The sequence below is a fragment of the Prionailurus bengalensis genome, chromosome A1 (genome assembly GCF_016509475.1).
Source record: "Prionailurus bengalensis isolate Pbe53 chromosome A1, Fcat_Pben_1.1_paternal_pri, whole genome shotgun sequence".
Classification (NCBI taxonomy): Eukaryota; Metazoa; Chordata; class Mammalia; order Carnivora; family Felidae; genus Prionailurus; species Prionailurus bengalensis.
Genome location: NC_057343.1, coordinates 199,718,723 through 199,731,919, shown reverse-complemented (window position 1 = coordinate 199,731,919; position 13,197 = coordinate 199,718,723). Strand labels below are relative to the sequence as shown.

Below are 13,197 nucleotides of genomic sequence, written 5' to 3'. Positions count from 1 at the left end.
CTCCATACTATTTTCAACAGTAGCTACACCAATTTGCATTCCACCAAGGTTCCTACCTTGCATTCCTTCCAAGAAAAGGGTTCCCTTTTCATCACATCCTTACCAATACTTGTTATTTCTTGTGTTTTTGGTTTTAGCCATTCTGACAGATGAAGTGATATTTCATTGTGATTTTAATTTGCATTTCCCCTGATGATTAGTGATGTTGAGCATCTTTTCATGTGTCTGTTGGACATCTACATGTCTTCTTTGGGAAAATGTTTAGGTCCTCTGCCCATTTTTAATTGGATTATTTAATTTTTTGGTGTTGAGTTGTAGAAGTTCTTTATATATTTTGGATATTAACCCCTTATCAGATATATCATTTGCAAGTATTTTATCTCATTCAGGAGGTTGTTTTTTTGTGTTGATGGTTTCCTTTGCTGTGCAAAAACTTTTTATTTTGGTATAGTCACAGTTTAATTTTGCTTTTGTTTCCCTTGCTAGAGAAGACATATCTAGAAAATTTTTTGACAGATGTCAAAGAAATTACTGCCTGTGTTGTTTTTTTCCCTAGGAATTTTATGGTTTCATGTCTCACATTTAGGTCTTTAGTCCATTTTGAGTTTATTTTTGTTTATGCTATAAGAAAGTGGTCCAGTCTCATTGTTTTGGTGTCTAGTTTTCCCAACACTATTGTCTTTTTCCCATTGTAAATTCTTGCCTCCTTTGTGATAGATTAATTGACCATAAAAATGTGAGTTTATTTCTGGACTCTATTCTGTTCTTTTGACCTATGTGAATATTTTTATGCCAGTACTAGACTCTCTTGATTACTATAGCTTTAGTATGTCTTGAAATCTGGGATTGTGATATATCCAGCTTTGTTCTTCTTTTTCAAGATTGCTTTGGCTATTTGGGGTCTTTTGTGGTTCCATACAAATTTTAGAATAATGCTTAGCATATATTATTTGCTGGTTTGGGAAGCTACTATTTATTGTTTTTATATACCTGTTTTCCTGCCAACTTCCCACGCCCAACCTTGTCCTCAGCACAGTGCCTGGCATGTAGTAGGCCCTCTGAGCATTTTCCCTCGTGACACGATTTCACATGTTATCTTGAGAAAGACATATTTAATTCCCATGCAGAATTACATACTTTGTGGTCCTGTTTCACTTCATGTCCTGGTTGTGTGCCTGTCCTCCGTGGGCTTTGCCAGGTGGCTTCCTTGAGAAGGAAGGGAGGGAGGGCAGGGACTTGATGCTGAAATGTTTGAATTTCTCTGTTTTAGCAATGTGCTCTGTAGACATCAGGTCCTTCATAAACATTTGTTAAACAAATCAAATCCTTGCCCCAGAGCTGAGCCTTTTGGGACTTGAAGGTAGGAACATTTGTGTGACTTACTAAATTGACAATTGGGAGAAAAACGAGTCTTAAATTCCCATTGGCTCTTTCAGGGTGTACACTTAAAACGCTTAAAGGTGTTAAATGGCAAAAGGTCCTTAGGCCCCAGGAGGATTTAATACTTGCTGTTGGGTCCAGGAGTTTTGAAAATGTATGCCCATGTGATAAATTGCAAACACCTGAGACTCATTCTCTTTTAAGTTGGTTTTTAGAGATGCACGATGTGCAATGCCGTATCATGGGGGTAGTTTCTAAGAATATGGTTGTCATTTAGAGTTGGACATTCACCCAGCTCTGGGCCAGGCTTCGGAGCCCCCATATGCAGGGCTCTACTCTGCAGGCTCTGATGACTAGAACGAGTGATCCTTGGAGCATATTACCAGTGTGGCAGCGTGTGCACAGACATGTCACGGAGGCACAGGGTAGGATGCTGCATGTCCTTGGTGTGTGCCCAGTGGGCTTGGGCACCTGCGAGTGGAATCATCATAAAATAGTCAAATTACCTGAGACTTTTCTCTTAACTTCCTGTTTTCTCTCTCTCTCTCTCTCTCTCTCTTTGCCATTTAAAAAAATTTTTTTTTTCAACGTTTTTATTTATTTTTGGGACAGAGAGAGACAGAGCATGAACGGGGGAGGGGCAGAGAGAGAGGGAGACACAGAATCAGAAACAGGCTCCAGGCTCTGAGCCTTCAGCCCAGAGCCCGACGCGGGGCTCGAACTCACGGACCGCGAGATCGTGACCTGGCTGAAGTCGGACGCTTAACCGACTGCGCCACCCAGGCGCCCCTCTCTTTGCCATTTTAAACATGCATTTCATAATTTCATATTCTCAGTCATCTTGTTAAAAAATGTTTCCTTTAATTCTGTCTCATTATGCTTTCCTGGTCTTTTCCACTTCAGTTTTTGTATGTAACTTGTGAGAGATGGACACACACAAGAAAGATAAATTTGCTATGAAAAATGATTTCTTTCTCTTTTATGGGGAGGAGTTCTTTCTCTTTGATATAAATGACAAGCAGGCGGATTTTATGGCTTTGCTCCCCTGCCAGGGGGCAACGGCAGAAGAGTGAAAAGTGCCACACTTTAAAGGGACGGCTTCCTGGTGGAATTGGTCAGGTGGAATTGAAGCCGTGTTAATGCCCATGACTTCTCTCTACAGAGGAGACCCCTCGTCTCTGCCATGGGGTTAAGTGGGGTCTCTACTGCTTTTCACTTAAAGACCTCGTGTAGAATAAATAAATGAAAATGTATACACATACCTGCATATGTATGTGTGACGCTTGTCGGTGGGTTTTAATTTCTCAGGTCTTTGAGCTGTGTCAAAAAATTCCCCCCAAAACAAACATACTGTTTACCCTCCAAGGGTTTTATGCAATGCTAGGTTTAACTCTACTATTTAGGAGATTTGAAGAAGTTTAGAAACAGGGCTTTTCCCCTTGTGTATTTCATCATTAGCTAAAACTGAACATTTCTGAAACAGAATTCCTCAGCTTTCCCACCTCCTCCTAAACAGGCTCCCTTCTTTTGTCCCCCTTGGTGTCATCATGGTGAAGACTGCCCAGCCAGGTGTGATAGAGGTTTCTCTCTCATCCTTCGTCATGGTTTAGTAGAATAAGTGCTAGATGGAGCCAGGAAGGCTGAATTCCTGAGGTGGCCATGAGCAAATGATCTGAACTTGATCATCATTCTTTTCCAAGAACCCATGAAGGTCCTTTGTTTCCTACCCCTAAATATCCTTGGCTTTTTTTGTGTCTTCACGTGGCACCTGCCAGAGTGATCGTCCCCTTCCTTCTCCCTTGTACATACTCTGGTGACATTTCCTTTTTTTTTTTTTTTTTTTAAATTTTATTTTTTTTTAATGTTTGTTTATTTTTGAGAGAGAGAGCACAAGTGGCAGAGGGACAGAGAGAGAGGGAGACACAGAATCCGAAGCAGGCTCCAGGCTCTGAGCTGTCAGCACAGAGCCCAGTACGGGGCTTGAACTCACTAACGGTAAGATCATGACCTGAGCCAAAGTCGGATGCTCAACTTACTGAGCCACCCAGGTGCTCCTCTGGTGACATTTCTTGACAAGAGGCTATGACACCTCTGGCTTCATTCCCAGATTATCATTAGGGCAGACTCAAAACTCATTGGTCCTTACAGCCCTGAAGAAAAGGTGGCAAATTCTTACTTCACAGGCCTCATGCTCCAGGTGTGGGTCTCCTGATAGAACACGGAATGGCCCCCTCATTGCCAATAAGACACAGGTTTGGCCAGCCCCAGTGAGGGTGGCCTCCAGTTGTACACTGTCCGCATTTCCAAGTCCCCTTCATGACATGAATAATTTCTAAAATACAGCCCAAGTTGGCACTAACAAGTTTCAGAGTGTGGTTCTAGGGTCTTATACGGTATCTCTTCAGTGAGACTTTCTGAGGAAGTAGATTTGCATCTTCTGTGGGGCATTGTGTTTATAGATAGCTTTCTTAATATATTTGTGTGCAATGGTGTCACACCCTTTCTCTTAAATGAAAATCGCAGTTTCTTGGTTTGTATTTTTAGAGACCATTACTTGCAGTTTATTATCTGTTCCGTATAGTATCTCTCCCTGGAAGAGATGAAACCTGTTATAGGTACTTGGTCAATGGCAGGTGCTAGTTTTGAGAAGTGAAATTGCAGCAGCGGTGGTGTTTTCAGTAACCCTATCAGGTTCCTTTGTTTTTAATAAGTAATAACACTCATCCCTTTAAGTTCCAAAAGGCTTGAAATAGTGTACGCAAGTATTTATAATGCAGGAGTCTGTTTGCTATGTAGCTATGTTGTTAGGATGTGTGTGTGTGTGTATTTAATTTTTTTTTTTTTTTTTTTTTTTTTTTTTAACTACAGGAGCTCTTACCAAAGTAAAGGAGAGTAGGCGACACGTGGAAGAAGGGAAGATGGAGGTCCAAAAGGCTGATGGCATTCAAGATCGCTGTAACACTATTTCTTTTGCCACTTTGGCTGAAATTCACCACTTCCATCAAATTCGAGTAAGAGACTTTAAATCACAGATGCAGCATTTCTTACAACAGCAAATAATATTTTTCCAAAAAGTGACACAGAAGTTGGAAGAAGCTCTTCACAAATATGATAGTGTTTAATGACTGGACATTGGGTTGTGGACTTTTTTCAGTTCAAGGATATTTCTACAGCAGAATAAAAACTGCTATCAAAGAGCTATTGCCAACTATCAGTGGTGGTACAAGGATGGTTTTGTGTTCAACTGAAGCTCTGCTGAATATATAATTACGTAGGAAAGAAACAGTTAATATGGTTATATAATAGAAACAGTACCACACATTGTAACTAAATTATACTATGTATGCCTACACTACCATTGTAACTTTTGGAATAATGATTATACTATTTGCCTTATTGCTTTTTGAAGTATGGGTATTTTAGTGCATACTTTGTAGACCTCAAAACCCATGAAGGGTCTCAAAGAAGCTGGCTGGATAAAAGCCTGCTGCGGATGCCTTTTTACTCTCATAGATTGGGATTACCTAAATTCAACCTATTCTCTGTTTACAAACTCCAACTAGAGCAGCTATGCGACTTTGTGCCTTTAAACTCTTGGTTTTTCATTTCTCCACCCCCTCCCTTTTTTTTTTTTTTTTTTTTTTTTTGTAAGTAACCACAACTTTTCTTGATTGAAAGAGTGAAAGGCCAGTGCATACAATGACAAACCTGTTGGTAACCTCATATTGGCGCTGGGGGCGGGGTGGGCGGTCAGCTGTCATCAGTTTGCCTGGCAAGTTTTGTCTCCCGACACACGCTGGTGAGGGCAACCGAGGGAGACCTGATGCTCATCTTGGAATATGAAGTCTATTAGGGAATAAAATGGTGCCACTCTGTTCCTTAGATGCTGTAGTAGCATAGCCTCTTCACGCAAGTGTCCTAGAAACTTGGCGTGGAGATCGAAACCAACATGTCTTATAACACAGAGAAGGAGGAGTCTAATCAGTTGGGGACACAAGCACAGAATCAGTGATGACACATACCTGGTTTAATTCTTAAGAGGGTTTTCTTTTCTTTTTCTTTCTTTTTTTTTTATCTTGAAGATTTTAATATTCAGTGTGTGTGTGTGTGTGTGTGTGTGTGTGTGTGTGTGTGTGTTATTATTTTTTTTTTAATGATCTACACTGTTAACTGATTGAGACTCCACTGTGATTCACTCGTTTACTTAATCAAAAACTTTTCAGGGATGTCTGTAAAATTCAGTGTTATACGTGATTGAAAGTAGCGTTGGTTGATCTAAGGAGGGACCAGAAATAATTACTATTCCAAATGCTGAAGGAAAAAAAAAATTGTTTTTTTTTTTTCATATTGTAAGCCCCCAGGACATTTAACCTTAAAAATTATTTTAAATATATTCTTCTATTATTATAAGGGAAATATGAATGGCTGATAAATACCAAAAAGATTCAAAAGCAGCTTAATTTAAAAAGCACAAAGAGATTCTGGCTTCAAATGCCAAAATCTCCATGTTTTTATAGTTGCTGAGCTATAAATAATGTGATTCTTGAGTTTACAGATTGAAAAAGTGTCACTGAAAGGTCAAAGTATCTACTGTTTTTATGAAGTCAAACTTATGCTGCCTCACAAATCCCTGGATATTGAAATGGTAACACAGAAGTAAAGAGGTCAATTTGAAATATTGGTGAGTCACACTGATTAAAAAAGACAGGGTCAGTTTTCAGACACTCAAAAAAGAAACGGTTATTGAAATAATTACTCAACAGCACATTTATTCTAAAAAAATAATCTCATATGGGTTGAATTTTTAAGATCAGAGTGTTGTAATTTTGATGAAAATTTTATACCTTAGGTAACTTAGAGCCAGATTTAACATCATGTGGCTTTGTTTCTATTACAGATATGTGGAATTGTGGAATTGTAACCAAATATATTGTTCTCTAAAAAGTAACTTTATCTTGTTGATTGCAAAATATAGTTCTATAAAAAAAAAACCCATATATCTATGTTAATTTTATTGCAGAAGTTTGGAGATTATAATTATAGCATTTAATTTAAATCTGAGTCTGTATTGGACAGATAAGCACTATGCTTTTCAAATGATTTGAAAATCAGTTTTATTTGCCTCTTTATTTTGATGGTGGTTTGATCTTTTTTTTTTTTTTTTTTTTTTTTTTTAAGTAAAATCACTAAAGATGTGCAGTGGTAGCATGGAAATTATCTGAGGTGTCTTGTTATGATTGTGCTTTAGCCAGGGTGGACATAGCTTAAATTATAAAAACTAAAAATTAAAGTACAAGGAGGTATAAGTTCATGCTGCCTACTTAGAAGAGAACTTTTGTTCTTCATAACTACATAACATTATAATGCCACTGATTCATAAGGGGTTTAAATGAATTCTGTGGGGTAGGACACCAGAATTATTAGTGTTCATTTTCATCTAAGATCTTTATTTCTCTAACGTTCTTGGTCCTATTGAAACATTTCAGTATACAAAAATACTGCAATGTTAATACCCAAGAGAAAAGCCATCATAATGTGTATGCTGGTCGTTATGATCAGTGTGGTACAATTTTTTAAAAAATAAACTATCATGCCCTTCATGCCATTATTTGTCTTTATTTCTATAATTTATAATTTCGATACGTGATGTATTTATGACATGAGGGTGTCCGCCTGAGCTGGTTTTGCTATTCTAATTACAGACGGACTTGTTGATGTGCTGTAATTGTCATGCAGTGAGACTGGTTTTGCAGCCGTGCATTATATACAGCCCCCATTATTCGCCCAGTCTGTTGTACCTAAAGGCACAGTGTAAACCCAGAACGAGGGAACACATTTGAAAGTGAAACAAGAGTCCGTGCACTTTGGCTTAAATAGAGCAGTACAGTTAAACCTTGGTTTACGAGCAGGATTCATTCCAGAAATATGCTTGTAATCCAGAGCACTTGTATATCAAAGCAAATTTCAAGAACCATTGACTCAGTGGTGAGCATGTGTCGTTCAGCATCACGGACTACTCATATTGCAAGACATCACTCGTTTATCAAGTTAAAGTTTATTAGGAATGTTTGCTTGTCTTGTGAAGCACTCGCAGAATGAGTTACTCGCAATCTGAGGTTTTCCTGTCATTGAGAATAGATTCGTTTTTTGGGCTTCACTGACACAGATGTCCTACGTGTATTTGTAACAACACAGCAGATTCTTCAGTGCTGGTTTTTAATTGTCTTAAGTTTTGCTGCTGTTCTCATAATTAAGGACTTGAAAAATGTAGTCTGTCAGGTCAAGCATGTAAAATTTATGTGTCAACCTTTAAATGTCATTCTTTACCAAGCTCGTTGCTATACGCATTTTTTTTTCCACTTAGGTTTTCAGTTCCTCAGAAACAAATAACCATGTCTGGTACTTTTAAATCAATAAGCGTTATCCAGTTTTCTCGTTTGCAGCCTTCTCTTTGGCTAACAGAAGAAGTAAAAATTAGGGTATTAGTTATTTATAGACTAAAAGTGTTGAACATTTTTTTTCCTTCAAAATGTTATGATTAGTACAGATCAGTCCTTATCTTTTAAAGAAATAAACAAAGTTTGCTTTATTTCTCAGCTTCAGTGGAATATTATAATTATCTTTTCTCCAGTAGTTAAGGAGGCATTTACTTAATGTGAAAGACTTATACAGAAAAATAGAAGAGTGTGTTCATGGTCTTAAGCTTCCATCTGTGCCCGTCATAGAAAATGTTTGTGAAACTAGCTAGTTTGACTAGTTTAAAACCATAAGCCATCCCTGTCGTCTCACTGGGTCTGCTTCTGTTAGTATCTTATGTAACTATTAAGCACATAGCAGTAAACGGTGAGTGAATCATTTTGAAATAATAGCAACTATGAGTCTGACACATACCTAATAAGTGCGTGAGTAAAGTAATTCACACGGTCTCTCTTGGAGTCTGTTGTGTTGGTTTCCAGAAAGAGGCCAGCTCAAACCATCCTAATTCAAGATATAAAGGATCATGGATGAGTACAGGGACCTGGTGAATCCCACACGAGGCCAAAGTCCCCTCCGGAACTAAGCTTGCATTCTATGTGGGGTTTGTAATCTGTCAACTTCTTTTCTTTATGAGTCTGTTTTATTCTTTTTTTCCCTTCCCGTGGCTTGGCTTTCTCAGTATCTTCCAGTATGTCTAAAATGGCCCAGACATCTATTTGGGTTCCTTAGGCCAGTGGGGGACACCTGACCCAAGCTGGACAAATCACCTGTGGGATTGGTGGTGGGATGGGTTCTCTGCAAGTGTGTGTAAGGGAAGAAAGGAAATGGTTGGGACCTCTCAATATGGACTTCATCTGGTAGTCCTCACAATAAACCTGGAGATTCCATCTCCTGTTCATAGATTAATGAAAAGGATCAGAGATACCTCGTATCTTTTGCCCAAGATTACATCAACTGAGTGATGGAGTCGAGAGTCAGATGGGGATCTGGCTTAAGCCAATGCTAATTTAAACTGGATTACATTGGATGCCATTTCCCTGCTTTTCAGGAACCTCAACACTTTCCCAGGTCCCCGCCCACTGCTGGACTGACAGGGATTCTGCTCTTAGTGCCCTGGGCTTGAAGGCGCAAAGGGAGGCTTAAAAAGTCTCCTTTTTGGAGTCATTTCTGTTGGGAAAGATGAGAGTCTGTGGTCCTGTCACCACGTCCCTGGCTGTCGATGCGCCGCTCTGCTCTGTCTCAATGGGGGAAGCAGGCAAGGTATTAATGTTTCCCTAGTGATATTAAGGGAGAGAAGAAAAGGAACCAAAACCCAATGGTTTCCCCTCTCTCTAACTGCACCTCTGTGCAAACATAAACAGGTTTCAGTTGCCATAAAAATGGCCTTGGCAGAACCATAGGAACTAATGTCAAATGTTTAATTCCAGTTGGCCAGGGTCACAGTTAGCTGTGGCAAGTTCCGCTTGGTCACAAGTAGCAGCAACAGAATGCTGCATGCAGGAAGGCCTGGGAAGTGATGGAATAGACTTCTGGGCAGAGTACAGAAGGATGCTATGCTAGGGACCTAGAAGCAGGAAACCTGGAGAAACCAGCCAAATGTCTACCTCTGTCCCAGGCATCTGAGCTTGGGGGGGGCAGTGAATCTGGGATTGGGTCATGTCTACAGCCTTTCTAGGGATCACAAGTTCCCCGCTTGGCTCTATTCCCAGAATGTCTCAATCCCATCATGCCTGTGGCAGAGATAGAGCTTCCAAAACTGCTATAGGGGCCTACGTGGGTTAAGAACAGTTTAACTTCCTCGGTTGAATTTGTACCAGAAGTCTGCCTAGGACACGGCCAATTGTCCCGAGCTCCAATTGTGAAGCTACCTTCCAAAGGACTTAGAAAACATGGTGTTCTGTTTCTGTGAGCCCCATAAGCCTATCTGGAAATGCTCTCTAACTTTGAGGGCCCAGATGCATCAGACCTTATTTGAATAGAGGTTTAACTTTTCAGTTGCTCCAGGAAATGTCTCTTAGGGCTTCATAACTGCTGAGTCAGTGGACTTATCTGCAAGCACAGTGGGGAAGTTGGCCCAGCATTACAGTAAGAGAGGCGATGCCAGGGGTCACAGCCTAGCTTCTCCACTCCGAAAGACCTCAGCTTACCCAACTCGCCTCTGAGCCTCAGTTTCCTCAAGGGTAGGATAGGCCTACTTAGACTTTATCAAATTATTGAGAGTATTAGATTAACAAGTATGTAAAGTCCTCAACCACTTCTCAGTACTCCCTTTTTAAATAACAAACATGGGAAGTGACAAAAATTCTACAAGTAGGTACTTAATGATGATAGCCACGTTCCCAGACACTGTGTGACCTTGAGCTAGTCAATCTCTCTGTGACCATTTTCTATCTGCAGTGGGATATAGTATCCCCTTCACAGAAATCTTGTGAGAATTGAGTGACAAAAATCCCTGAGCCCAAGGCATGCCAAGTGTAAGAACAATAAAGATCCTCCGTGAGGATGTGAGAAGGGGTAAGATGGATTTTAGCCGTTAGAATTTTAGCCATTAGCCATATCAGCTCTGCTGTGGAGAACTGAGGAATCCACACATGGCTCTCAGGTAGGAGATCCTGCCTTCAGCACAGCTCGTCCACTTTCTACCTGCTTTGGCTCGCTCTGCCCCCATGCAGCCCGGCCCCAGGTCCAGACCCCTCTCCGGGTTCCTGCTCCCAGAACCCTCGTACAGCGTCCTGGCATATTCCGCCTGGAAGCCTACTTCACCACTTTCCAGACTCCTCAAATTCCTCCTGTTAGGGTGGTGAGGAGCTCAGCTCTCCAGAGGGAACCTCTTTTCAATACCGCTCTCCACTTGGTCCCAAAGAGCTAACTACCAGTAGGTTTAGAAAGTTGTCCTGGAGCTCTTACCAGAAATATCTGCTGGGGACAGCTCAGAATTCTGTTTTTGTTCACCAGATGAATCGCGATTATACTGACGCCTGCTGCTTTCACACCTTAAAAATACGCCTAGGACTCTGAGGGCAGCATGCTCAGTGTTTAGTATCTCAGCCCTGACCTCGTGCCCCTGACAGACATTTCTAACTGATGGTCAATGCATTCAGTCTGGGAAGTTGAATTTAATGCCTCTGGGTGGCTGTTGAAGTAACCATGCCCTGAATCAAATAAAATACTGGCCTAGACCAAGTTTGATCAGGCCACTTGGTTCTGCTTTTGTTCAACCTAGCAGTTTTAGAAAATACAATTTTTGTTTTTGATTCAGAATGATTCCCTTGGGGAGAAAAATCTTGAAAAAAAAAGAACAGGTTAGGATGTAGCAAATTAGATTCAGCCTAAAACCGATGGTGTTTCAGTGTAATGTGTTGGCATCCCGAGTCTAGTTTTGATCATTCTTTACCACCTGGTCCCTTTGTGAACTGCTTTGTGAGCCAACTGGAGTTAGCAGGGGCCAGCCACATCTTCCCCCAGCTGCACCCGGGGGACGCTGTCAAGTCCACGGGCTTATGTTCTTCATCTGAACCAAAGTATTTACAGGGAGAGTGAAATCTGTAATCCCAGAAACAGGGCTTTCTTGAAAAATGTTGCTTTTTAGTGGCTCCTATTCTGAGATCCACGAAAAAGAAAATTTGGCCTTTTAGGTACTCATGCTGACAGGTGATTTCATGATAAATTGCATAGTTATCTGAAGGATTAAAAGCTGTAGGTGTCAGTTGTTTAAAAAAAAAGACAAGAAGGCTCTTTATATACCAATATGGAATTTTTTCAAGAAAAAAAGAGCAGAACAATATTTTATAGGCTATACCTTAAGTAAAAGAGAAAATAGGAGCTCCTGGATGGCTCAGTTGGTTGTGTCCGACTCTTGATTTGGGCTCAGGTCATGATCTCACAGTTTGTGAGTTTGAGCCCGGCTCTGTGCTGATGGTATGGAGCCTGCTTGGGATTCCCTCGTTCCCTCTCTCCCTGCCCCTCCCCTGCATGCACTCTTTCTCTCTCAAATAAATAAACTTAAAGAGAAAATAAATATATTTGTTTATGTACTCATAGATTGTTTCTGTCAGTAGATGGAAACAGTTGGTAACAAGGTAATGTTGTTTGCTTTGGGATCTGGGAACTACATGGCTTGGGGGACACGGGTAGGCAGAAGATTTTTCTTGTATACCTTCGTATCTTTTGAATTTGAATGAGTGTATTTTCCATTTAAAAAATAAAAATTGGATTAAAAATAACTAAATATAAATTTTAAAATTGACAGAGGCATTAGCAAAAAAAAAAAAAAAAAAAAAAAAAAGTTGTAAATGCCTCCAGACCTGGAAGCAAATTGTACAAGCATAGAAGGATCAGTCTTGTACGGGCAGTGGACCCACAGTTACAGCCAAGTCAGTCTTCATTGTGTTATTCCCTGTTGAAATGCCGCAGTGTTAGGATGTGTGCTGTTCAGGAGAACGTGTAGACTGTACAGGGAGAGATAGTCTGGGAAACCATAGTCTGTTGTTGTCTGTGGTGCGGGCTGTTCTTTTCTAGATCAGAGCCCCTCATCTCACCCCCTGTCCTGCGAAGCCTTCCACCGTGCTCCAACCCCAGTGTCTGATCCCCTGTCTACACCCCTGTCACTTTGGTGCTGGCACGTAGCAGCTAAGTACCCACAGGTCCTGGGCTGAGATCTACTTCTTCCTCCTACCGCTTAGACATTAAGTGTTCATCATGTGCCAGGTTTGGTTCTGTTACCTGCCATTACCTGCATTATTTGATCTAGGGAACTCTCTTGCAAAACCACTTTACCCACAAGGAGACAGGCTTATAGACATTACAGAATGGTCACAGAGCCAGAGAGGGGCACAGCTGGGATTTGGACCCAGGCCTCCTGACTCCAGGGGCACCTGACTCCGCGACGTGTGTTATTAACCACTCTACAACCTACTTGAGAATACAGGGTGACCTGCTGGAGCACCAAGGAGGCGGTGTGGTAGTCCCCTTGAGGACAAGCCCTGTTCCTGACTTCCTCCTTCCTGGGAGGGGCTAGACACAGGCCGTGAAGACCAAAAAACTGTGGTCTGGAGAACAGACGATCTTCGTGACTCACCAGGTTTTTGAACGACACCAACCACATCTTAAGAAGGAAACGAAATGCCAAAATGCTAGCCCTCCGCGCTTGCACCATCAGCACCGGCGGTGGGCTGCTCATGAGGGCAGTTTTCCACAGACAGACCTTTGTTACACTTCCAGTGGCCAGAGGAGTCGGCCACAGGAGGAGAGAACAGCCGGGCCACAGTGCCGGCTTTGTTCAGCTGTGGGCCTGCTTCGGTGCCCCAGCCTGCCGGACTCAAATCTGCGCCTCAGTGACGT

At 41.3% G+C, this 13,197-nt stretch overlaps 1 protein-coding gene across 1 annotated transcript in view; it reads left to right on the top strand.

The window, feature by feature from the left end:
- SNX18 (sorting nexin 18) overlaps positions 1 to 6,980 on the top strand; it is a 30,343-nt gene extending 23,363 nt beyond the window's left edge. The window contains exon 2 of the mRNA XM_043598583.1: positions 4,249 to 6,980. Coding sequence (XP_043454518.1) covers positions 4,249 to 4,502 — 254 coding nt within the window. The 3' untranslated portion in view covers positions 4,503 to 6,980. The remainder of the gene's footprint in view (positions 1 to 4,248) is intronic.
- Positions 6,981 to 13,197: the final 6,217 nt, after the last annotated feature.